The 25,506-nt window shown below is 41.9% G+C and overlaps 4 protein-coding genes across 6 annotated transcripts in view; all 4 read left to right on the top strand.

Annotated features, from left to right (window-relative positions):
- LOC138214005 (apoptosis-associated speck-like protein containing a CARD) overlaps positions 1-623 on the top strand; it is a 1,782-nt gene extending 1,159 nt beyond the window's left edge. For both annotated transcript variants that reach the window (XM_069175362.1, XM_069175361.1), the window contains exon 3: positions 1-623. This exon is cut by the window's left edge and continues 6 nt beyond it. In XM_069175362.1, coding sequence (XP_069031463.1) covers positions 1-248 — 248 coding nt within the window. In that variant the 3' untranslated portion in view covers positions 249-623.
- An 874-nt stretch (positions 624-1,497) lies between these two features.
- On the top strand, positions 1,498-8,584 carry LOC138213984 (uncharacterized). Its single transcript, XM_069175330.1, has 13 exons — positions 1,498-1,558; positions 2,733-2,985; positions 3,200-3,231; positions 3,690-4,008; positions 4,542-4,582; positions 5,049-5,325; positions 5,567-5,610; positions 6,082-6,385; positions 6,671-6,714; positions 7,237-7,519; positions 7,726-7,769; positions 8,059-8,347; positions 8,490-8,584. Exons 2-13 carry the CDS (start codon positions 2,742-2,744, stop codon positions 8,582-8,584), a joined length of 2,016 nt encoding a protein of 671 aa, XP_069031431.1. The 5' UTR covers positions 1,498-1,558; positions 2,733-2,741.
- A 900-nt stretch (positions 8,585-9,484) lies between these two features.
- Positions 9,485-17,765, top strand: LOC138213960 (NACHT, LRR and PYD domains-containing protein 1 homolog). 2 transcript variants are annotated; one of them, XM_069175300.1, is made up of 10 exons: positions 9,485-9,579; positions 9,676-9,761; positions 9,980-10,194; positions 10,285-10,535; positions 10,651-10,776; positions 11,999-12,134; positions 12,295-12,324; positions 13,048-13,100; positions 13,254-13,536; positions 17,706-17,765. In XM_069175300.1, exons 1-9 carry the CDS (start codon positions 9,505-9,507, stop codon positions 13,527-13,529), a joined length of 1,248 nt encoding a protein of 415 aa, XP_069031401.1. In that variant the 5' UTR covers positions 9,485-9,504; the 3' UTR covers positions 13,530-13,536; positions 17,706-17,765. The 2 variants fall into 2 exon arrangements, with proteins under 2 accessions (XP_069031401.1, XP_069031400.1); XM_069175299.1 differs by lacking the exon at positions 17,706-17,765 and having other exon boundaries at positions 13,254-13,726.
- A 115-nt stretch (positions 17,766-17,880) lies between these two features.
- Positions 17,881-25,260, top strand: rab25b (RAB25, member RAS oncogene family b). The gene is made up of 5 exons (XM_069175303.1): positions 17,881-17,996; positions 21,192-21,387; positions 23,981-24,174; positions 24,327-24,407; positions 24,779-25,260. The coding sequence occupies exons 1-5, from the start codon at positions 17,960-17,962 to the stop codon at positions 24,895-24,897; spliced, it is 627 nt and encodes a 208-aa protein (XP_069031404.1). The 5' UTR covers positions 17,881-17,959; the 3' UTR covers positions 24,898-25,260.
- Positions 25,261-25,506: the final 246 nt, after the last annotated feature.

Below are 25,506 nucleotides of genomic sequence, written 5' to 3'. Positions count from 1 at the left end.
ACTTTGTGGATAAACACAGAAATGACTTGATCCAAAGAGTGAGCAACGTCGGACCCATTCTGGATGAGCTCCTCACCAAAGTCATCCAACAGGAGCGTTACGACGCAATCCGAGCTGTGAAGCCCTCTCAGGAGCAGATGAGGGAGATCTACGGTGTTCTCCTGAAGGCCGGCACAGACGCCAAAGACATCTTCTACAACAGCCTGCAGAAACACGAGAAATGTCTCCTCCAAGACCTCCAGAAGTGAAGACTGCGGTGAAGTCCGTGTTCAGACACAAACTCGGATAATTGAGCTGAACGCAAAAAAGGTTTTCTTCACATTCAAAAAGTCAAAGATTTGTTTTTAAGAGAAAAATCTTTCCGGTCTGTTGTTTCACGCTTAAATGTGTTTAAACTTGTACGTGTGACGTGAACCTTAATTCAATGGATTCATTTTAACACACATTTAACACACTGTAAAAAAAACAAAATCAACTGAGGATGTTTTAATCCAACAAATATCAAAAGTGTTTTTTAAACCTCATTATTTTATGTGAAGTAAAACAGAATGACGCAAGTTATTTTTTAATGTTTACATGTAAATCAGGTTTAAACTTCTTCTGTCCAATCAGAATTCACTGTTGGTGCTACTTCATTCAAAATGTTGTTGTTTTTTTATTAGATTTTTTTATTATAATCAAATCTTCATTTTGAGTGAATGGAGTGTCTCAGAAATAAAGTTGATGTTCATCTTCACCTGCAGCTTTCCCCCGAGTCTTCACTGAATTCTGCTAAATTTCAATTTTGTATTGATCCAGGTGTTTTATTCAGCTGCAGACTTTAATCCATCCTCTCTTTGCTTTCTTGTGAAAGCTGTTGCTAATAAGTGAAGTGACCATGAACGGTTTGTTTAGAAGATGTTCAGGATTTAGACTGCATCATAGCAGTGAAGCAGCTGGTGAAATTATATTATATTCTCATTTACATTTCCTACGTGCTGTTAGTTTGAGAATTCATTTTAAATGGGTTTACAAATTACAAATTATATCAAGAAATTGTTATTTTCTGTAAAAGCTTTGTTGAAATCAGTCTGCCAAAATGTCTGCCTGACTGAATGATAAAACATTGTTGCAGCAGTAAATTTATATTCACATTTAAAGATGTTTTTTATACATCAAGTTCCAGTTTAAGACAGTAAATAAATGTTTTTTTTTAGTTTTTTTAATGCTAATTTAAATGTCCTGAGATGACCGGCGAGTTCAGAGGCGGAGTAATCTGACACCAACTGACACTTCAGGACCGGAGGACTGCCTGGACTACTTTTTGTGATCGAGGGTGCTGACCGAGCCGCAGGTCGGAGTGTCTGCGTCATTAGAAGTTTTAAAAGCGTTAAAAACCCGGAAACAGACTGATTGACGAGAGAAGAGAGAGAAAGAGAGAGAGAGAGGTTTTATTTCCTCTTTTTACACGGAGAGAGAAAGTAGATCCGCGGAAGAGCACCTCGCGCTAAACCTCGGCGATTCAACTTTAACCGTTATTCGCGAACAGAAGTGGAGATTACAGCGAGAACAGGAAAAGGTAAAAGTGTCTTTTAAAACGGTGTTTAAACATGAACATTAGCCTGGCTAGTTTTAGTTTGTTTTTTACTGTCAGTTTTGTGTGTTCAACTTCTTGTCTCGAGCCGTTTTCACCGGTTTAAATACGGTAAATGAAAACGGACGTCAGCCAATTTAACGGACGTTGGACGTTAAACCTTCACAACACAGAACGATGTACTCGATGAAGTACTCAGGTTTACTGCAGTAAAAGTACCAAGACCGGACTGTTAAATACTTCACTCCAAATAAAATTGCTGGATTTAAAACCTTGTTTTAGTAAAAGTACTAATACCACACTTAAATACTTCACTGTAAGTAAAAGTACTAATACCACACTGTTAAATACTTCACTGTAAGTAAAAGTACTAATACCACACTGTTAAATACTTTACTGTAAGTAAAAGTACTAATACCACACTGTTAAATACTCCACTGTAAGTAAAAGTACTAATACCACACTGTTAAATACTTCACTGTAAGTAAAAGTACTAATACCACACTGTTAAATACTTTACTGTAAGTAAAAGTACTAATACCACACTGTTAAATACTCCACTGTAAGTAAAAGTACTAATACCACACTGTTAAATACTCCACTGTAAGTAAAAGTACTAATACCACACTGTTAAATACTCCACTGTAAGTAAAAGTACTAATACCACACTGTTAAATACTTCACTGTAAGTAAAAGTACTAATACCACACTGTTAAATACTTCACTGTAAGTAAAAGTACTAATACCACACTGTTAAATACTTTACTGTAAGTAAAAGTACTAATACCACACTGTTAAATACTCCACTGTAAGTAAAAGTACTAATACCACACTGTTAAATACTCCACTGGAAGTAAAAATACTAATACTACACTGTTAAATACTCTACTGTAAGTAAAAGTACTAATACCACACTGTTAAATACTTCACTGTAAGTAAAAGTACTAATACCACAACACTGTTAAATACTTCACTGTAAGTAAAAGTACTAATACCACACTGTTAAATACTCCACTGGAAGTAAAAATACTAATACCACAACACTGTTAAATATCCACTGTAAGTAAAAGTACTAATACCACACTGTTAAATACTCCACTGGAAGTAAAAGTACTAATACCACACTGTTAAATACTTCACTATTCTTTTACATTTCCAGGCTGAAGAAATGGCGACTGAGAAGCTGATCGTTGAGATGTTGGATCCGTTGAGTCCAGAAGAGTTTGATGAATTCAAGTCGCTCATCAAACAGAAACCGGGTTCAGCACTCGTCCCAAAGAGCCGACTGAAGGAGTCAACCAGGCCGGATGTAGCGGCGCTGATGGTGGAGGAGTTCGGACCAGAGAGTATGAAGGTGACCAGAGACCTGTTGATGAAGATGAGGAGGACTGATGTGGGTCAGAGACCGTCAGGTACCGACTCAGGAGCCGAAGATGAAGAGTGAAGCAACAGGCTGGCTTCCAATGTTTTCATCTGATCTTTTACATTTCTGTATTTTCTAAACCAATATTATAATATTAATACAGTTAAAGTGTCACTTGGGGATCAAGTTTTGATTCTGTATTGTTGATGAAAGTTGATCAAACCGACTGCTGATTGATCTTTTCCTGTTTCCTTCCTCCTCAGAGGAACAGCAGCGTCCTTCCCTGACCCAGAGAGTGAGTGATGTCACATCAGTCGACTTTACACGGTCCACATTTCATTCATTCAAATCTTCATCATACGTAATACAAACGTAACTTAAAATATCGCTCACGTTGTTCTCCTTTAAACTACTTATCGTACGCACAAGGTCTTCAACACGGCTGACACTCAGCTATACAAAAAAATGATGTCGGAAACTAAATGAATCAAAGCAAAGTATTTGATTTATTTTCATATAACTTGTCAGGACAACAACAATTTATGTTTTCTGAACCTCCTGAGTAACATGCATCACTTTACAATATGTTAAAAGACAAACAGCACATTATTACTAACTACTAGTCCGACTGATGGAATCTAATCACATCTACATTTCTAAAACATCGATGAGAAGTGAACAGAAACATCTGAAAGCGTCTCAGCTGAGAAACTCCACTGTTTGACTGATAAACATTTCCTCTGAATTTACCAGGTAGAAACGATGGTGTCTGTTACTGAGCTGCTTTTGGAGACTCTGGCTGGTCTGAGTGATGAAGAGCTCAACATCTTCAATCAAAGGCAGTGGACCTTTTACTATCAGAGACGTCACAAAGTCCTCCTAAGGAGGAGGCCGCTGGAGACATCACACCTGCAGATGTCAGGCCTGCAGACATCAGATCTGCAGACATCAGTGTTTATTATGGTGCAGATTCACAGACAAAACTCAGTGGAGGAGACCAGGAAGATTTTAATGGAGATGAAGCGGATGGATCTGCTGCAGAAGCTTTCACACAGCAGCTCAGGACCCAAAGGTAAGACAACTAAACATGACATCACCTAAACATGTTCAAATCACTGAAACGCTTCTTAACGTGTTTTTCATATGTTCATATATGTGCTGTTCTTTACAATATAAATAAGGTTTAAAGTGTATAAAACAGAAGGTGTATCATCTGGTGTACAAAGTGTGAAATGTGAAACAATACGGTGGGAGAGGGGCACCAATGGGAAATGGTCTTCACTTTTATAGCGATGTTTCACCTCAGCAGTCTCAAAAAGCTTTCAAATTGGCCTCATTCACACCAGCGGCAGCAGAGCTGCTGGCAGGAGGAACTTGAGGTTCGGTGTCTTGCTCACGGACACCTCGGCAGGTGGACAGCAGGACCCGGGATTGAACCACCAACGTTATGATCAGTGGGACCCGCTCCACCATCTGAGCCACAGACACCAAAAATAACATTTAGTCTGTCACAGTTCAGGAGGTTTAAGAGCAACTGGGTTTTTATTTGAACAATATTCATAAACACTCATTTCTGCTTCTTTCATTTTCTTTGTTTCTCCTCAGAAAAACATCTGGACGAACATCTGTCTGCTCTGATCCTCAAAGTAAGAAACATAACATCTGTGTGACCTGAGACACAGATTTAAAATCATCAACAGCAGTGATGAATGAAACCTGTTTTAATTTGGAGTGGAAGGTTCACATGAAACATTCGGTCACAGACGGAAAGAAGCGTGTTTCTACAGAGGGTTTCATTTCTCTGCTGTTTTTACAGACTTCATCAAAAACCTGATGTTCAGATCAGGGAGCCGTTACAACCTGGATATAAAATCATATTAATGAGAAACATCAAGCAGAAATTAAAGTGGAGAAGGAAAAATAAATCCTGCTCTGCTCCACAAACTGATAATGAGTAAATGTATCAGCAGCTTCAGTGATTCTCAGTGAAAACATCTTTAAACATTCAAATATCTGCAGTGATGACAGAGACCAGATCCAACAACATCCATCTTTTATTTTCTGAATGAAAAAGAACCTTTTCTCTGTGAACGTATGCTTTGAATTTTCCAGGTGGCAGAAATGGCAGCTGTGGAAGACCTGCTTCAGGAAGCTCTGGATGGTTTGAGTCAACCAGATTTCCTGGACTTCAAGTGGTTCCTGCAGTTCACCTTCTTCCAGAAGAGTCTTCCATGGAACCACGTGGAACCTGGAAACAGGACCATGATAAAGGATCTGTTGATGAGGGGTCTTGGTCGTCGGTCTGTGGAGGTGACCAGGGAGTTTCTCATGGACCTGAACAGGACGGATCTGCTGCCGATGTTTTCAGGGAGCATCTCTCTACCAAAAGGTAAAACACTGAACACATGACGCAGGTGTGAAGGCACAAATACAGCAACGCAACACAATAACATGAAGAGCTGAATCAACAAGAACTGAACAACAGATCCTCCTGAATCCTGCATACTGAACCTTTAAATGATTTAGCAAATCTAATGTTGAATAAATGGGATCAGGATTAAATTTATTTCAGAGAAAGGTCTGATGTTTATTCTCTCATTCTTGAATCTTGTTGTTTCTTTTCTCCTCAGAGAAACACTGTGTGGATGAACGCTGGCCTGCACTGATCCAGGAAGTGAGTCATGTCACATCTGTCTGACTCCAGATGCAGCTTTGATATCATCTTTATCATTGAAAATGATACAAAGCAAATACAAAGAAAGGATTAAACAATCATGACCCTGTTACCAGAGATATAATGGTCTTTTAGGAAGATAAAAGTGACAGAAATGTCTTCATGTACAAAATGTTTTTTAAAGAATGTATTTGATTAATCTGACAAACATTATGATTTGTGTCATTACTAATTATCTTGTGATCATAATACTTCACACAAATTTCAAATTCAAGCAGGAGCTTTTTCAGAATTTGTGCAATTTTCTCTGTAAAAAAACATCGTGAACATCTGCTGAAAGTATTACAAATATAAAGTCGCCTTTCCAAATAAAACGTTATTTTCCAAAATAAGTGAACAGAAACATCTGAAAGCGTCTCAGCTGAGAAACTCCACTGTTTGACTGATAAACATTTCCTCTGAATTTACCAGGTAGAAACGATGGTGTCTGTTACTGAGCTGCTTTTGGAGACTCTGGCTGGTCTGAGTGATGAAGAGCTCAACATCTTCAATCAAAGGCGGTGGAGCCTTGACCATCAGAGACGTGATGAAGTCCTCCTAAGGAGGAGGGTGCTGGAGACATCAGACCTGCAGACATCAGACCTGCAGACATTAGTGTTTATTATGGTGCAGATTCACAGACAAAACTCAGTGGAGGAGACCAGGAAGATTTTAATGGAGATGAAGCGGATGGATCTGCTGCAGAAGCTTTCACACAGCAGCTCAGGACCCAAAGGTAAGACAACTAAACATGACATCACCTAAACATGTTCAAATCACTGAAACGCTTCTTAACGTGTCTCAAATGCTTCACAGCAAAGTCTTAAATATGTTGATGTGAAATGGAGAGAAATTAAGATCTTCTTTTGTACAAAGTTTACAACTGTGACAGTTTATCATTGTTAAGGAGCTTAAAGGGAGATTTTGGAGTATTTTGTACAAACCTGTATTGTGTGATACACAGAGCTGATAATCAGATGTTAAATCAGTGACGAGTGTCTCTCACCTCTTCTCTCCTCAGAGAAACCGTCTGTGGACGAGCGACTTGCTGCTCTGATCCAGAAAGTGAGTAACATCACGTTCACTACAACAGCTTTCATTCACAGGCAGGTTGAACTGTTTGATGGCAAAATCCAAACTCTGGTTTACACGGCATTTCTCTCACAGCAGCACTTTTATCCAACAATAGTCCTTCATCATGTCTTCATCACTGAGCATCAGATGTCAGCATGTCCATTGTTCTCAATGTTTATCCCTCAAAAACTATAAAAAGATTTTACTGTTCACCATTTTCAAAGAATTAAACAAAATATAAACCCTGAAAAATAGGAAAGAGTTTTGAGCCAATGTGATTCATTTCATTGTTTGATAGTTCTGTGAGAAAACAGCTGCAGCCTGGAAATGAAAAGAAAAACTACAACAATACAAAGAAGGGAAGCATTGTTTGTTCTGTAATTTATGTTCATAAAGAAGAATCGGTACAACAGGCCGTATCAGATGCTTTCAACCTTCTGAGGTGTTGCAGTCACCGGTTGTACTTGTGAAGTGGATTGAAGATATGCTGAGTGAATGTGTTCACTGTTCCAGGTAGCAACGATAGCAGCTGTGAAACAGCTGCTTTTGGAAACCCTGAATGATCTGAGCAACAAAGAGCTCGAGGACTTCAGCCGACTCCTGCCGTCGATTCTCTCTCAGAGGATTCTCTCACTCTTATCATGGCGGAGCCTCCCAGTTCAGAGGGCAGATATAGTGGCTACAATGGTGGACGGTGTCGGCCATCAGTCTGTGGAGGTGACCAGAGAGGCTTTAAAGAAGATGAACAGGACGGATCTGTTGTGGAGGCTGTCAGACAGCAGCTCTGCATCCGAAGGTAAAACACACTAATCTGTCATCGTCAATGTTAAATATGAAAACATGGGATCAATAATTCCCTAAAGATTGAATATCTGATTAAATCAACATCGTACTGGATTCATTGAGCCGTGTTGGTTATTTGTTGTTTTTTGAAGCATCTGAGTCTCATTAAAGTTTGTTGCACTTGGAGCTGTGATGAAAGTCGGTGTTCTTTCTCCTCAGAGAAGCCGTCTGTGGAAGAGCGTAGAGCTGCTCAGCTGAACACAGTGAGTGGGACTTCATTCAGACCATGCAGGTGGAAAACCATCCTCATCTTGAACATTAGAAATAATGAAACCAACAGAACGCATGTTTTAAACTGGATTCTCACTGTTAATGTTGAAGTCTTCTGTAATATTGTTATAAACCGCTGAAACACAAACACTTCTCTGTGTTTGTGTTTAAAACAGGAGAAATATAATCAATACAAGGAATATTAATACGTTTACCGTTGTCATGAGGAAATAAATCTTTAGAAATGTCCTGTTTGCTTAACGAATGGTGTAAATTTTTCAGGAAGAATTAATGGCGGCTTCTAAACAACTTCTTTTGAAGACACTTGAATATTTGAACAACGACGGCATCAAGAAATTCAAGTACTTGCTGCAGTTCACGTGTTTCCAGAAGAGCCTCCCATCAATAAAAATAAACCAACTGGTGTTTAGAGACAAGACCGACAAACTAGTGGATGTGATGATGGAGGAACTTGGTCAACAGTCTGTGGAGGTGACCAGAGAGGTTCTCATGGACATGAACAGGACTGATCTGGAGCAGAGGATGTCAGAGATCAGCTCTACATCCAAAGGTAGGACAACAAAAACAATCTCAGGGTCTCATGAAGGGAAATTCACTTTTATGATTCACTGTATTTGGGTTTAAACTTGATTTAATCACCAACGAGAAAGAAAACAACAGTCACCTCCTGGTGGTTGTTGTTCCTCCTCCAGTCAGTCAGCTGTTTCCCTCCATGTCCGTCCACATAAAATATCTGTTGTGGGAACTTGGAAGGAATCTTTACAGGTGTTCACAAAAAGCTGACTGACAGCAGACGATGCTTCATATGTAGAAGTTGCTCAAAGAATCTGGAGTCCGTCGCTCATTAGCAGTAAAATCCATCTTTGAAGCATCGTCTGCTGTCATGGCAACAACTTTGTGTTCTATCAGAATCTGTCGAAGAATTTATCGGATAAATATCCATCTTCACCTCCTGCTTCACCTCCTGCTCTACCTCCTGTTCCACCTCTTGCTTCACCTCCTGGAACACCTTCTGCCCCACCTTCTGCTTCACCTCCTGCTCCACCTCCTGGACCACCTCCTGGACCACCTTCTGGACCAGCTCCTGCTCCACCTCCTGTTCTACCTCCTGGATCACCTCCTTCTCCACTTCCTGCTCCACCTCCTGCTTCACCTCCTGGACCACCTCCTTCTCCACCTCCATCTCCTCCTCCGGCTCCACCTTCTGGACCAGCTCCGGCTCTTCCCCCGCTAGCGAGGAGACGTTCCACGTCCTTAGAGTTGGTCTACGCTGCCTGCGATCGTCTCGCCCGCCGCCCGGTCTCCAGTGCACCCACCCGATGCTTGTCCCTGCGGGTGGTGGGTCCACAGGGGGGCTGCTCCATGATGTTTCTCCGGGCTAAGCCCGACCGGGCCCCCTGGGCGAAGTTTGACTTGGGAGACCCGACCAGGAGCTGATGACCAGCACAGGATCACTGAGCCACTCAAACCCCCCCACCACGTTAAGGTGGAGATTCTCTGAGGGGTTTTCTACGTAGTCTTGTTTTATTACATTGTTCCCCGTATTGTCTGTGTGGTTTTATCTCCTTTCCGTTCGTTAACAAGCATCAAGCACGTCAGTAAAGAGTTTTCTCTTCTCGTCGCTGCTGAGGAAGAAAACATGCAGGAAAATGTAAATGTGTTACGAAGCACATCAACAACACATTAAGGGTTATCGTATGATTTTATATGTTCATAGAATCCTGTGTGTCTCAACAAAGACCTTCTGGAAGCTTGGAGCTGGAGGATTGTAGAAGTGTTCTGGTAATCTCGTTCATTCATTTGTTAGTTCACCTCAGTTTCCATAAATTTATGTGATGCTGCAAAAAGGAACATTTACAACACTTACTTCCAAAACAGGATTGTGTTCTGCAGCCGGACTCTGCTGTCTGGACTAAAGTGGAACCTGAGGTGAGCAGGACGGATGAAGAGGCTCCAACTTACAGGTAAAAACAACACTCAGATCCTGCAGCGCAGCAAACTGGATAAAAACATGAAGCTCAGCTGCTGGGAATCTTTTCACAGAAGGAAAACTAAGATCTTTATTTACGTTTCATTTTACATTTCACATCGAATGAAACCAAGACAGCTGCTCTCAGTTTACAGTTACTCTGTTGTGTTCCTTCATGTGCGTTGAGATACGAACTGTTTTTCCTTGTTTCAGCCTGCAGTCTGAAGCGGGACACTTTGAATGCAGCGTCTCTGGTTTACGCTGGATCTGTGAGGACAAGGCCAGCTTTCACTACCAGTTTCCTTCTTGGGGGGGTCACCTGGAGAGGATGAAACACAGGCAGTACATGCCTGCAGGCCCCCTGATGGACGTCACACTCACTGCTGGGAAGCTGAGTGAAGTGCACCTTCCACACTGGATCTGCATCAGTAAGAAAGAGATATTAAAACTCTGAACTTTTGACATTTCTGATGCAAACCTGTTCTTCTCACTTTGTACTTTATGTGTATTTTGTGCAGAGGACAACCCAACAATACTGGACAAGTTTGCCGTCCTTCACATTGAAGACTGTGGAGACGTTGTGGAAAACTCCTCTGAGGTCACATCATCACATGTCAAGTTGATCGAACCGATTTTCTCCCCGAGAGCGGTTCTGATCAAACTGGGATTTCCTGTGAGAATCAACTGCAGCGTGTTAATATATAAAGCCAACACAGCTTTCCTCACGCTGCATGTGTATCTGATCCCACAAGATCCTGGCCTACAACAGGTGGGTACATGTCTCACTGTCACCCACACCAGTCATTGTTAGGTAGAAAAATGCACAACAAATATATATTGATATATATGTATATCAAAATCTATATTTTTTGTTTTTTCCACAGAAAATAGACAAGAGTGAAATATCTTATGGATACAAGATCCAAAAGCCACATCCAGAGAAGTCCCTGAAAATAAAAGATCGTTTCAACCTAACATCAGATTTGGATGCTGCAACAATCTATCCTGAAGTATGGTTTGAACAACTTTTAATTCTCTTAAAATATCTTTGTAACAGGCGATAAAACTGTAATTAAGATAAATCTATCATGACCATGCTCACTTCTACCGATCCTGTCCCGTACTTTACCATCTGGAAAGATGCAGTAGATATACGGAGGTGGATGAAACAGTTCAGACACTGTTCCTGTTGAACGCAGCGCAGTGCTGCACCCGGAGCAGCAGGAAGCAGCGACCTTCAGGAGGAAGTGTTCAGAGCCGTCTCTTCATCATCATCACTGAGTTCCTCACGTTAACGTGACCGCTGGTAACGAGAACATTAATGATTTCAACCGTGGACCTGAAACTGGAGCAGAGAAACATCCGATCTATGGGGAACAGAAAGACGTCGCAGGGAGACAAATCCAGAGAGTCAGGGGAGCTACGATTGTGTTGTTGAGGGTGAGAAACTCGTCCTTTTTCAACGTGCTGTAAGCAGGCGTGTTGTCATGTTGGAGAACCCTGTTGCCATGGCGCCACAGTTCAGGTGGTTCACAACGAATGTTTTCCCCTCAGACTCAGAAGGTCCCAGTGGAACTCTGTGTTGACAGTCTGACTGTGGGGGACAAATTCACGGTGACACAAAGGAAACCCAGCTGGTGTCTCCTGACCTGACGATCCTTCTTCGGTCTCGGACAGTGAAGCTCCGCCCCCTCTTGAAACGTTGAATGTCATTCAGAACACGTCGCCCGGCTCGTCGCTTCATCACCGTAGACTTTCTGAAACATTTCAAGAGTCTCTGTCGACCGTTTACAGAGTTTGACCAAAAAATCTGATGCCGAGGGAAAAGGCCAGCACTGCATTAAAAACTGCCACGATTCTGTGGTGGAAATCACTGCATGGGCTCAGGAACACTCGGCTGTATGTGGGCGGGTTCAAGATTTTCTGTTCCACAAAATTTGGGGGTCAAAATCTGATGTTCTCTGCTCCAGTTTCAGGTCCGTGGTGAAATCACAAATATTCACATTACCAGCGGTCACAAAACAAAAAGAATACTTCTTCATGAAGGTCGTTGCTTCCTGCTGCTCCGGGTGCATCGCTGCGCTGCGTTCAACAGGAACAGACTGAACTTTGTGCATCAACTCTCATATTAGTTTATTAAAGGGAGAATATCGCCACAATTTTATCAACCTTGTATAAAAATATAGAAAAAAGAACAGAAACTCTGGAACTCACTCTTTATTTCTTGAACAGGCATTAAAGCTCAGAAAAATAGGCTGCACTCCAAATTTCTTTGAAGTGTACATTGAAAATCCCGACAGACACTTCCAGCTTGAACTCACACAAGAAAAACAGACTCAGCCGGTTTGGAGATGTGCAGTTCGAAAAGGTACGTTTTAAAAACTTCTACAAGAACGTACGGACGCTGCCGACAGGTCAATTTCATTTTTATTAGTTTAAGTGAGAATTATTAGTGAAGCTGATTTTCATTCTTACATTAACAGTTAATGAGCTACAAATTTCTGTTTTATTTTCCTCTGTTTTTTCAGATGAGTATGAAACCGCTGGACATGTACAAGGTGAGACATTTCTAATGACTTGTAGGTAGAAGAGCTGCTCTGGATTTCAGAGATGTTTTAACTTCAGCTTCAGAGGCAGCTGAAGAACAAACACCCTTCATGTCCCCGTTGTTCCCGTCATCAACACGTCTTTCCATCTTTAGGAAACTCAACCGCAGCTGAAGTTTTGTTAGCGGATTCACTCGTCTTCATGTTTTCACTGTCGCCTGACTTCATTTGGTTTAGTCTCCACGTTTCTTGCTGCCATCTCGGCCCGATATTTCCACCTTCAGCTTTGGTTCAACCAGCTGGAATAAAATAGAAGCGTCGGTGTGAGCAGCTTGTTGTCGGTGGAGCTGCTTTAACTACTTTCTATCAGGACATAAGTTACTAAACATGAGGAGCTCTGAGGGGAAAAGGTGGGAGACTAATTAAAAGTGCAAAACTTGAGTAAATGTTGTTCGTTGCTTTCCATCACTGACTGTATTAAAGAAATCAGTTTAATGACGGTGAAGAAGAACAAAACATGTATAAATGAAAGCAACAGAAGCCGTGGAGAAGCCTCCATCTAGATGTTCAACACGCTTCTATCAACCAGACGAAGGGAGTTCAGCGGGTTTCACCAACCTGGACTCAGAACTGAGTCACGAACACCAAAATCTTTCTGGATGAAGTCGGCCGGATATAAAATGATCACGGTGACATGTTACATTACAGTCGTGAGTTTGTTGTGTTTGTCCTCAGAGAATCTGTCTGGAGACCGTGAGGACGAGCAGCTGTCTGCACGGATGAAGCGAGTGAGTAACGTCGGACTGTTGTGACGTCACACGACGCAGCTTTCACCGTTTTAGACTTTAAACCGCTCGGCCTCATGATTCAAATGATGTTTTCTAACTGACAAAGCTGCAGTCACGTCACTTTGTTTGTTTTGTTTGCATCTGATTCATCAGGCAGCAACGATCTCTCCGGACAGACAGAAACTCTTTGAAGCGTTCGGCCATTTGAACCTGAAAGAGCTCAAAGAGTTCAAATGGTTCCTGAAATCTCCATTCGATGAAGAGCTGCCGAACATCTCAAGTAGCCGACTGGAGACGGCAGACATGTTGGACCTGGTGGATCTGATGCTGCAGAACTACGGCCGGCGCTCTGTGGAGGTGACCAAGGAGGTGTTCAGCAGGATCAGGCGTAATGATCTGGTGTCCATGTTGTCTGACAGCAGCTCGTGAGACAAATGTAAGTTATGATGGCAACAAACAGAAGTCTGTTCAAAGCATAACTCTTCTCCACTTCTCTTCCTCATGTTTGGTCTACATCAGGGGTCTTCAACGTTTTTCAGGCCAAGGACCCCCAAACTGAGAAAGAGATGGAGCAGGGACCCCCTACTATATACAGTGGGTACGGAAAGTATTCAGACCCCTTTACATTTTTCACTCTTTGTTTCATTGCAGCCATTTGCTAAAATCAAAAAAGTTCATTTTATTTCTCATTAATGTACACTCAGCACCCCATCTTGACAGAAAAAAACAGAAATGTAGAAATTTGTGCAAATTTATTAAAAAAGAAAAACTGAAATATCACATGGTCATAAGTATTCAGACCCTTTGCTGTGACACTCATATTTAACTCACATGCTGTCCATTTCTTCTGATCCTCCTTGAGATGGTTCTACTCCTTCATTGGAGTCCAGCTGTGTTTAATTAAACTGATTGGACTTGATTAGGAAAGGCACACACCTGTCTATATAAGACCTTACAGCTCACAGTGCATGTCAGAGCAAATGAGAATCATGAGGTCGAAGGAACTGTCCAAGGAGCTCAGAGACAGAATTGTGGCAAGGCACCGATCTGGCCAAGGTTACAACATAATTTCTGCAGCACTCAAGGTTCCTAAGAGCACAGTGGCCTCCATAATCCTTAAATGGAAGAAGTTTGGGACGACCAGAACTCTTCCTAGACCTGGCCGTCCAGCCAAACTGAGCAATCGTGGGAGAAGAGCCTTGGTGAGAGAGGTAAAGAAGAACCCAAAGATCACTGTGGCTGAGCTCCAGAGATGCAGTAGGGAGATGGGAGAAAGTTCCACAAAGTCAACTATCACTGCAGCCCTCCACCAGTCGGGGCTTTATGGCAGAGTGGCCCGACGGAAGCCTCTCCTCAGTGCAAGGCATATGAAAGCCCGCATAGAGTTTGCCAAAAAACACATGAAGGACTCCCAGACTATGAGAAATAAGATTCTCTGGTCTGATGAGACCAAGATTGAACTTTTTGGCGTTAATTCTAAGCGGTATGTGTGGAGAAAACCAGGCACTGCTCATCACCTGCCCAATACAATGCCAACAGTGAAACATGGTGGTGGCAGCATCATGCTATGGGGGTGTTTTTCAGCTGCAGGGACAGGACGACCGGTTGCAATTGAAGGAAAGATGAATGCGGCCAAGTACAGAGATATCCTGGAAGAAAACCTCTTCCAGAGTGCTTTGGACCTCAGACTGGGCCGAAGGTTCACCTTCCAACAAGACAATGACCCTAAGCACACAGCTAAAATAACAAAGGAGTGGCTTCGGAACAACTCTGTGACCATTCTTGACTGGCCCAGCCAGAGCCCTGACCTAAACCCAATTGAGCATCTCTGGAGAGACCTGAAAATGGCTGTCCACCAACGTTCACCATCCAACCTGATGGAACTGGAGAGGATCTGCAAGGAAGAATGGCAGAGGATCCCCAAATCCAGGTGTGAAAAGCTTGTTGCATCATTCCCAAGAAGACTCATGGCTGTACTAGCTCAAAAGGGTGCTTCTACTCAATACTGAGCAAAGGGTCTGAATACTTATGACCATGTGATATTTCAGTTTTTCTTTTTTAATAAATTTGCACAAATTTCTACATTTCTGTTTTTTTCTGTCAAGATGGGGTGCTGAGTGTACATTAATGAGAAATAAAATGAACTTTTTTGATTTTAGAAAATGGCTGCAATGAAACAAAGAGTGAAACATTTAAAGGGGTCTGAATACTTTCTGAATACTGTATATAGTATAAAATTGTGTTTTATATTAAACTGTGCCATGTATAAACGTACCTTGTTATTGTGCATTCCCGGTAGTTGGCTGTTGTGGATAGGAACTGCAGTGTTTTAGCCAGGAATATCTTGCAAAAATGATTGCACAAGGATTCATGGGTGAAGTAAATGTCGTTGTTTCATTTTTATTTTCTTTACAACGGTATCTTCTTTTCAAATAATATTGCAGCATGCGTCCTTGTGTCTGGGATCTTAGTCAGCTGGGGACTGAATAGGCTCTCTGTCAATCAGGGGAACCTGACAGAGCCAGCATGTAACATGCGGCCTTGTGATTGGCTCAGCAGCGATAGGGGCGGGGCCTCCTCTTTGTGTGCTGGAGGCTTGGAGGGAGAAGTCCAGGCTAGTCTGGCTGTGAGTGAACTGGTGTCCAGCTTGAGAGCTCCTGTGTGTTGCTGAATGTGCATTTCTGACTGAAAGATAACATCTTCTGCCTCCATTTATCCATTCGCTACAACATGTTGGATTCATGTTTATGTGTATTTAAAGACATTTAAATTTGTGGGGGGAAAAAAATATAAAAGAAATAAGAAAAATTGTCTCATCAACCAAAAATTTCACGACCTCCCTGCAGTACCTCCGCGGACCCCCTAGGGGTCGCAGACCCCCTGTTGAAGACCTCTGGTCTAAATGATGACTCAGACTTGGCAGCGGTTTGTAGATGCATCTGTTGTGACATCAGCGGTGACAGAAGAAACCTCTCCAGGTCGGCTGGTTACGGCAGCAGATTTAGGATGAGAGTTAAAATGACGAGAAGCGTGACGCCATTAAAAGATAGAAAATCGGTGAATGATCATGGAAGAAGAAGAAGACACTGCACCAACAACAACAAACCAAATGTGACCTGTTTTTTCTGCTGTAGGTCACAACATTAACGTGAGTTCATAAACAGCTCGTCGGTTCTCTAGTCTGTTGTTGTTGTTGTTGTTGTGTAATTCAGAATTTTTCGCAAACTGGTGTCAAAAGAAAAAGACTCCTGCTGCCAAACTTGGAAAAAAGTCGCAACGCATTTTATTGTATACGTATTTGTAATTTTTTTCTTATTGTGTGCACTTTTTTTTCTTCCTAACTATATATATATATATAGATATATATAGATTTTTTTTTTATTATTTTTATTTTTTTTATTTCACTAGTTGTAGATTTAAATTAAAGTGATATTTCTCTTTTCTCAGGCTGGTGTCAGTATTGGGAGACACATTTTTATTTACTGTCAGTCAACAACAGCAGAGCTGAAAAAGGCCTTTAAATGTGTCGATACGATGCATTTAATACAAAATATTAAGATTTAATTTGATAGAAAGCAGAAAAACTAAAAATATGTTTTAAAATATTTCAGACAGAATCACTTTAATGGGTCCTGATTTCTAAAAGTACAGAAGTATCAGCAGCAAACTGAAGTTAAACTATTGAAGTGAAAGTTTGGTCCTTCTGACTGACATTTCATTAAATATGACATCATCAGATGAACTGGGAGAAAAAAAAACTGATTTCTGGTGAGATATTTGATCATCTGCATATTTATTGAAATGAAACCATGTGAGAAGTTTGTTTGATGGAGCTGTTACCGACTCGGAGACGTCTGAAATGAGACCCGACTGCACGCTGCGTGTTTGGAACACAACTGGTTTCATCTTTAATAAAGTGTTGAAGTTTAAAAACGTTTTATTTCATCCATTGTGTCCAAATCTTCATGTGGAAACAAACTAAAGCTGTTAGATAAAAGATGAAACAGCATCGAATGGAAAAATACTCAGGTACCTCAAAAAGTACACTTAATCAATCAAACTTTTTGTACATTTTTGGTGCAGTTCAAAGTGCTTTACAGATGATTGACAGGCCGATAATAAGAGTTATGACAGTTGTAGACCAGAAATAATCGAATAAATTGGAGAACAAATGAAATAACACGGTTAAAAGTAAAAATAAGACAATTAAAAAAAAACAGGCAAACCTACGCGAGACGACGGAGATAATAGAAACGTGGAAGATGGATTTAAAAGATAAAACGACAATAAGAGATAAAGAACTAGAAACTAAAAATGCATTAAAAAGATCAAAAGTTAATCAGAAGGAAGGATAAAGAGTAAATGAACTTTCCACATTTGCCCGTGTTGCATGTCATACTTCACCTGTCTGCTTCTACAAAAGGTAAAAACACAGCTAAGAATAATGATCAGAAGAAGAAACGAAAGGAGGATTTTTTTAATGGGAACAATAAATTTAGTTTTAATTAGCAGAAGGAGACATTTGCATTCCTGGTTTTAGGTTTTTTCCAATGAAAGCTGCTGCTCTTGTAAACAGTGAATGAACTTCCTGCTTCCTGCCTGCAGTCATTCGACCCACCAGGGGGCGGCTCGACAGCACCGCCTCCCGCCCCACCTGTCCAACCTGCCCCTGTAAGACACGCCCCTACCCCCCTTGCTCTGCCGCTCCCTGACTCAGGCCCCGCCCACTGCTGCTGCACAACAACCTGGATACGCTCCACATGTCCTGTTCAAACAGGCCAGCTCTGCTCGCTCAGGACAGGAAGCAGACGGGACTCATGTCGGTCTTCTGAGGATCTGAAGCGCTGGATGGACTCAACATGGGGTCAGACGACGCGTACAACTTTGTCTTTAAGGGTGAGTTCACGCTCGGTTTACTTGTTTTGAATGTATTTTAATATCCTCACACGCTTCCTTGATATTATTATTATTGTATACTTCACAGTTTCTATGAATCTTGAGTCATATCGTTTATTTAGGACGTGATTCCAGTTCAGCACGATACAGGTTGATGTTCCCGACAGGAAGTGAACTTTTTAATTCCTGTTTACGGTTCACAACAGCTTTAATAGACATAGTCGTTATTCTCCCAATAAATAACAAATATAATCAATCGTTAGAGCAACAAACCTGCAAATACATCACGCTCTGTTCTTTATGAAATGGCACCCAAAGACTGGACGTAACTTCCAGGTCTGAAAAATGGTTCTGATCCAGAAGTGTCTCCAGCTGCAATACCAGCGAGTGCCACTAGAGGTCGGCTCCAAAAAGCCTCCGGCTCCATAGACTCCCATTCAACTTCTCTCATCAAATCCAAAGTGAATAAAATGTGTCCATCAGTTATCTCGGTGTTGTTAGCTAAAGTCCTGCTCCAAACCGTGATAAAAACACGTTACACCTCTAATTAACGTATTACCTCTTCAATCTGTGATTTGGACTGTTTCTTCAAAACCTTTCAGGAAATCCCTCCTGCTGGCTCCTCCCTCTTTCCAGACCCTCTATGCTACGCTATGCTAACCGCCTCCTCATTAACGGAGGGATCTCCTCCTGTAACCGATGGATTATAATATACGATATAAACTCTTCCGCCGTCTCAGAGCGTCGGCAGGTTTTTCCTTCCACCGGCGATTCGCTGATAACGCCGGTGAACTAATCAGTGACATCTGATTTTTTTTGGAATGTAAGTCAGCGTGTTATTAAGCTGCACACGAGCACATTTATTTAACACACAATGCACATTTTTAGAAACTCTTAATTTAAACCCTCCACAATGAATTTTGCATGATGAATATTTCACCGTGTTACATTTACAGTCCTCAAAGGTCACGAAAAACAACAACAAAAACGGAGTTCTTCGCTCGTCCTGCGTCACCATGGAAACCAGGGGGTGTTTGTTTGCGTAAGAAGTTAATCAGTAGGAAAAAAAAAAGGGTCCCAAGCAGTCGTTGAAGTGATCCGGCTGTAGTGAAACAATAACCCGGTAAAATATTTATTCTAAAATGTTCCTCGACCGCGAGCTTCAGGTTGAAAACATCCAGCAGGTCAACGACTTATTGGTGCTTTTGTTTTTTTTACTTTATGGGAATCAAAAAAGTGCTGACATTTGTTTTTGTTTTTTTCCTCATCAGTTTTTTTCTTTTGTTTTGCAGTTGATTGTTGATGCTCATTTCTTTTTTTTTTCTTTTTGGAGCATTTTAAGGAGTTCTCGCCAATGTTAGTTTTAAATGTTGAGGGTCAAAGTTCATTCTCAAACCTCGGAAAGTAAAAACAAGTTTTTTTTAGTCACCTATTAATCTTTTAACATTTGTGAGTTAAGATGTTCTTCTTTGAACTAAGTGTCCTTATCGTTTAACATTTGGGGGATTGGTATTTTCTCAGGTCTCTATGCTGGCCAGTGATTTGTTTAGTTTAGCTTAGCTTAGTTTAGCTTAGCTTAGCTTGGCATACAGAGTGGAGGTAAAGGGGAAACAGCGAGCCAGTCTCTGTCCCAATGTTAAAAAAAAATATGCTAACCAGAACCTCTAAAAGTTTAATCTCAGTGAAATAAGAAAATGAAAAATGATGCAGATTTAGAATTTAGCTTAAAGATGGAAGCAGCTAGCATACGGAAATGTCCGAATAGTAAAAGTTTGTCACGTGTAACTCCCTAACTGTGGAACTAATTTTAGTTTGTGATTTAACAAATGAGATATGATGCCTCATAGGTTGGTATCGGTTAACTGCTCCTGCATCCAGTCTTGATGTTAAGCTAAGCTACTTAAAGCAGCTAATCCAATCACCAACCATCAGTGATGTCATCAACCATCAGTGATGTCATCATCCATCAGTGATGTCATCGTTGGTTTGTGAACGTTATGAATCCTCCAGTTCAGATTCTGTCCGTCACCATCTTTGTTAGTTCAGAGCGGTTTAGAGCAGGAAGTGACCATATTTGGACGAGCTGGGGGAGGAGCCAGAGGTGGATCTGACCGATCTGATTGGAAACCTGACGTCTGTGAGCTCTACTGAATATTTTTCCGCTCAGCTCTGGCATTTTGTCGTCTTTTAAATGTTTTGCCGTTTCTGCTCTCTATGAATTTATCACCAGCCGGACGAAGAGGCCGGACATTTCTCCACAGCTGGTGGAGACCAAAACGTGACGCTTCGTCGGTGTTGTGTTGGCTAATAACGGCGTTTGTCATCTTTTAAACTCCCATCACACCCAAAACTAACTCTGCAATTAATGGCTTTGAAGATGTCACAAGAAGTTGGATTATCAGATCCGTACGCCTCGGCAACAAGCTGCAACTGTGCACACATTTCTGTTTTCACAGTGTCGTCATGCGGGGCAATTAAGCCGAACCCTTTTTTATTAATTTAGTTTCCTCTCTTTCTCTCTGAGTCAGCTGCTATCAACTGAAACCCAAACATTAGTCACTGAACGAAAGCACAGAGGTTGTCGGTGTGACTCCCGGTGCTGTTTACCCGACAGGTCAGTTTCCTCGAGCCGAGATTAAAGGAAGCAGCGGCTGAACTCGTTCCACCTGATCTGGAGTCGCCTTCCCTTCCTTCGTTTTACACTCAACAAAGCTTTCCTTGTGACAGATCTTTTTTTTTTTTTTACAGACGACGAAGAGTCATAAAACTGCTCGTTGAAAATTAGGAAGCAAACTGTGAAAAGTAAAATAAAACTTTGTGTGTTTGTATAGAAATAAATAAAAAGCAGCTGCGTTTGTTACAGCTCGCCCCTCATTCTGAGCATGCTGGGATTTTATACACCCGAACCCCCCCAGGGTGATTATCTCCGTACGAAGTGATATTTAACTCAGTATGTTCTTCATCTGCATTATTTTCTCTGCGTGACTTCTGGAGGAATGAAAGTATTTCCTAACGGTGAGATCAGACTGAGACTCAGACAGATAAGATGGAGGATTTATTGAGCAACTAAAAAAAAACAAAGACACACCTCGACTTCAGGACGAGTTGAAACGTCGCAGGTTTTTTTTTTTTCTTTGCAAAACTCAAACTTAAAAATAAACCTCTCATTTAAAAATGCTGCTGTTTCGTCCGCAGTGGTTTTGATCGGAGAATCCGGCGTCGGGAAATCCAACCTGTTGTCCCGCTTCACCAAAAACGAGTTCAACCACGACAGCCGGACGACCATCGGGGTGGAGTTCAGCACCCGGACGGTGCAGCTCGGCAGCTTCACCGTCAAGGCTCAGATCTGGGACACGGCCGGGCTGGAGCGGTACCGGGCCATCACCTCCGCGTGAGTACCGTCACAGTCACAGCGTATCGTACCAGTTGTTCCGCCCGCCGCCGTGTTTGTGCCACGTTTGGAGGAGATTCCCACGAGACGTTCCTGAAAATATCACGAGCACGGGCCAATGTGATTGGCACAGTGACCTTTGACCTTTGACCACCAAAATCTCATCAGTTCAATCCTCGGTACCAAGTGAATGTTTTTGCCAATTCTGAAGAAATTCCCTCGAAACATTCCTGAGATATCATGTTCACGTGAACGTGTTGAATTTAGGTCACTAGGGACCCTTACCTTTGACCTTTGCCCCCCCCCCAAAAAAAAATCGAACCAGTTCAATCCTTGGTATCAAGTCATTTATTTATTCAACCAATCAGCAGCCAGCAGTGATGTCATCGTTGGTTTGTGAACGTTATGAATCCTCCAGTTCAGATTCTGTCCGTCACCATCTTTGTTAGTTCGGAGTGGTTTGGAGCAGGAAGTGACCATATTTGGACGAGCTGGGGGAGGAGCCAGCGGTGGATCTGACCGATCTGATCGGAAACCTGACGATACTACGTCCCGCCCACCGATAGCTGTAACCTGACTGCACCACAGGCCTGTCAATCAAACAGACACGCCCCCAAAAACAGGTCTTCTTGAATCTTCTTTTCTAATGAATGAGGGATTATTTTCAGATGGACCTCCAGAAAACTAATAAGAAGGAGTGACTTTAGCTAACAACACCGAGATAACTGATGGACACATTTTATTCACTTTGGATTTGATGAGAGAAGTTGAATGGGAGTCTATGGAGCCGGAGGCTTTTTGGAGCCGACCTCCAGTGGCACTCGCTGGTATTGCAGCTTAAACCAACATTTCATGCTCGTTCTATTGCTCCGTATCTGTTCAACAACCTGGTGGTGCTGTAATCAGCCCAAAAAACAACAACACGCATGGACGGGCAGCGATCCTGCGTTTCCTCTCCAACATCACACCTGAACAACCGACCGGCAGGTGTCCGTCTCCCGTCCGTCTCCCGTCCGTCTCCAGCCGGCTCGCTCGCTTCCCAAAATCCCATCCAGCCCTTCCTTCATTTGAGGAACTCTCAGCGGGCCGCCGCTCCATCTGAGCCCGCCGCCGTGATTCATTCTTTTCTTTTAAATTAAACTAGAAGGATTAACACTGGAAACTGGTTTTAAAACAATAGAAGCATGTCAGTTTTATTTTTAAGACATGGGAGAAAGAAATCGGAGGATACGCCGCCCGCTGGATTAGCTCTTTTCTGACAGCTCGGCTTTTTCAGTAATTACTTGCCGACTTATTCCGGCATGCAAATTCTCACTCCCATGGAATTTCCCATTTGTGCTGTAACAAGCAGCTAAAACCTATTAAAGGGGAATTAATTATGCAGGCTGGAAGAAGAGCAAGGGGGGGTGGGGGGGGGGGCAGAAATGTAATTGTGAAGGAAGTATTTATTGGTTCGTAACTTCAGAGCAATCAGCGGTGATATTTTTTTTTCTCCAAATTTTGACAGCGGGATGAAGCAGCTGCCGACGATATTCTCATAACACGAATGGATCAAATGTGTAAACTATCACCTGACTCAGCAGTTTCAGCTGCAGCATTTTGGAGTCTTTAAGCAGAGATGAGGTGTTTTGGAGCTTTAAGAGGAAAAAAAAGATGGATGAAACACAACAAAGGTCATTCTCAGGAAGTGGTGGAGACCAAAACAGCTGTTACTCCCTCCTTCCCTCCAAAAAAATCACTATCTAAGATCACAATAATTATAATTGAAAATAATTCAAGCAATTTCCACAATATTTGAAGAAGCTTGCAACTTTCCAAAATTCCTGCGATTTCTTTGCCAAAAAACAACAACCAAACACTCAATTAGAAGCTCTGCTGAAGGTATTCGAGCACAAAATAAGCCTTTCAAAATAAAACAAAAAGGGAATATCGACAAACAATTACCTCTCACCATCATCATCATCATCATCATCATCAAAATAAACCACATGCTGGCTGAGGTGATGGGGCTTATGGGAAATGTGGTCTCATCACAGTACTTTCATAAAACCTTCATTTATGTGCATATAGTGTGTTGAATTAATATTATTATTATATTTACAGTACTTCCTTTTTACAGCAGGTGTATTATTTTACAGCCACAGGCTCTTTTTTTACACATTTTTAAACCTTACGTCACATTACGAGAAAAGCTGCGTGAGAAAATCAAATATTTATGACCTCAACAGCAACAGCAACAATAATAATAATAAACTTTATTCGTAGAGCATCTTTCATACAAGAAAAGCAGCTCCAAGTTTTTCACAGAGAGAATTACATGCAGTGTTTGACGTAAAAAAAAACGATATAAAGGAACATTTAAAAAAATATAGAAAATAAATGAGATGCATAACAAACAGATAAAATGCATAAAATTAAACACAAATAGAGTTAAGATATATAATAAGCCATATGCATTTTACAAACAAGTTGTTGCAGGTTTAAGTCGCTGTGAGTTTGTCACCGTTAAACGTGGTTAAATAATTTACACTTTTAACTGTACAGGCGTCTGTGAGGACGCCCGTGTGACGTAAAGTCCGCCTCCTCCCGACAGGTACTACCGAGGCGCCGTCGGAGCCCTGCTGGTCTACGACGTCACCAAACACCTGACCTACGAGAGCGTGGAGCGCTGGCTGAAGGAGCTGTACGACCACGCCGACCCGCACATCGTGGTGATGCTGGTGGGCAACAAGAGCGACCTGCAGGCGGAGAGGTCCGTGCCCACCGAGGACGCCAAAGACTTCGCGGGTACGAAGCCGGCTGACATGAAAATCAGCGCACGTGATTCCTATTTTCACTCTTCATAGACAATTACTTTATCGAGTGTTTAAATACAACAAAATGGAAAAATGAACATGAATGTAAATTTAATAATGAACAGCTTGTTTGTTTTTATCCAGAAAAAAAAGGCCTTCTGTTTCTGGAGACGTCCGCTTTGGAGTCGACGAACGTGGAAGCGGCGTTCAGCAACGTCTTAGCAGGTAATTCACTCCAGTTCTTTTATATTAATGATCATCAATGATTTTGTCTCCTTGTCTTTCCTCCTTAAAGACCAATAAATGATGTGCACATTTTCCCATAAACAAGGCAGATATTTGCCTGTCTCACTGTTTTTTGTTGTTGTTGTTTTCCTCCCTTTAAATTAAAGCCGGGAATAAGTTTGTTTTGTTCCACAGACTGAATATAAAAAGTGTTCGTAGCTTCCAGGTCTGAAAAATGGTTCCCTAGGTGGGATGTAGTATTGTCAGATCCACCGCTGGCTCCTCCCCCTAGCCCGTCCAAATATGGTCACTTCCTGCTCCGAACCGTTTCCGACTGTATAATTATACCGAATGTGATTTTCCTGCCGCAGAGATCCACAGGAAGGTGAGCAGTAAAGAGGTGGTCCGAGGCTCCATCAGCGCCGTGGCCCTGAACAGCTCCACAGCAGAGAGCGGCGAGGAGAAGAAGCCCTGCTGCAGGAACATCTGACTCCGCCCCCCTTCCCACTCGGGGTGGGAGGCTCCTCCTCCTCCTCCTCCTCCTCCTCCTCGCTGGGTGACGCGGGGCTGGTACGAACGGTTTCCGGCTCTACGACTGATTTCAGAGTTCAAGCGATGCGTTCGTAAGACGATTGAAAAAGCGACTGAATGTAGCTGGAGACCAACGTCGAACTTTTAAGAGACCCCTGAAAGCAAAAGGTCAAAGGTCACACGCTAAACTAAGATTATTTATAACGTTTAACAGAGCGGCTGCTCCGACGACTCTCCTCCGATCAGCAGCTCCATTTAATTCTTCTGTAACGGGACCGACTGCGTTTCTGTGAGCAATAAATGACTTTTAGGAGACAACTGACCTGCTGTGTTTTAATTTGTCTTCTAACAAAACATCCTTTTCACAGAAGAAAGTTGGAAAAAATAAATAAAAAAGCTGTAAATCATGAAAGTGAATGATCTGCTGCTGCTTTGTGATTTGAGGCTTAAAGAATACGTTCCACTCGGAAAATAACAGGTTCGTAACGTTTATCGGATTAAAATGAAAAGTTAGCTTTTAATCGCAACGACACGCACTTCTGATCTTCACGTGACAGAAAGTTCAGAT

The sequence above is a fragment of the Embiotoca jacksoni genome, unplaced genomic scaffold (assembly GCF_022577435.1).
Source record: "Embiotoca jacksoni isolate LCO1_2020_lvr unplaced genomic scaffold, fEmbJac1.0.p SCAF_66, whole genome shotgun sequence".
Lineage (NCBI taxonomy): Eukaryota > Metazoa > Chordata > Actinopteri > Embiotocidae > Embiotoca > Embiotoca jacksoni.
The sequence above is the reverse complement of the archived record's forward strand: the minus strand, read 5'-3'. Positions and strand labels throughout refer to the sequence as shown.

Excerpts from the sequence above, each read along its gene's own strand:
- rab25b (XM_069175303.1), top strand. The coding sequence starts at position 17,960 with ATGGGGTCAGACGACGCGTACAACTTTGTCTTTAAGG. Across the intron at positions 17,997-21,191 it reads GTACAACTTTGTCTTTAAGG|TGGTTTTGATCGGAGAATCC; the intron begins GTGAGTTCACGC and ends TTTCGTCCGCAG. Across the intron at positions 21,388-23,980 it reads TACCGGGCCATCACCTCCGC|GTACTACCGAGGCGCCGTCG; the intron begins GTGAGTACCGTC and ends TCCTCCCGACAG.
- LOC138213960 (XM_069175300.1), top strand. The coding sequence starts at position 9,505 with ATGTTCATAGAATCCTGTGTGTCTCAACAAAGACCTTCTGGAAGCTTG. Across the intron at positions 10,195-10,284 it reads TCCACACTGGATCTGCATCA|AGGACAACCCAACAATACTG; the intron begins GTAAGAAAGAGA and ends TATTTTGTGCAG. Across the intron at positions 12,325-13,047 it reads AACCGCTGGACATGTACAAG|AGAATCTGTCTGGAGACCGT; the intron begins GTGAGACATTTC and ends GTTTGTCCTCAG.
- LOC138213984 (XM_069175330.1), top strand. The coding sequence starts at position 2,742 with ATGGCGACTGAGAAGCTGATCGTTGAGATGTTGGATCCGTTGAGTCCA. Across the intron at positions 7,520-7,725 it reads CAGCAGCTCTGCATCCGAAG|AGAAGCCGTCTGTGGAAGAG; the intron begins GTAAAACACACT and ends CTTTCTCCTCAG. Across the intron at positions 7,770-8,058 it reads GAGCTGCTCAGCTGAACACA|GAAGAATTAATGGCGGCTTC; the intron begins GTGAGTGGGACT and ends TAAATTTTTCAG.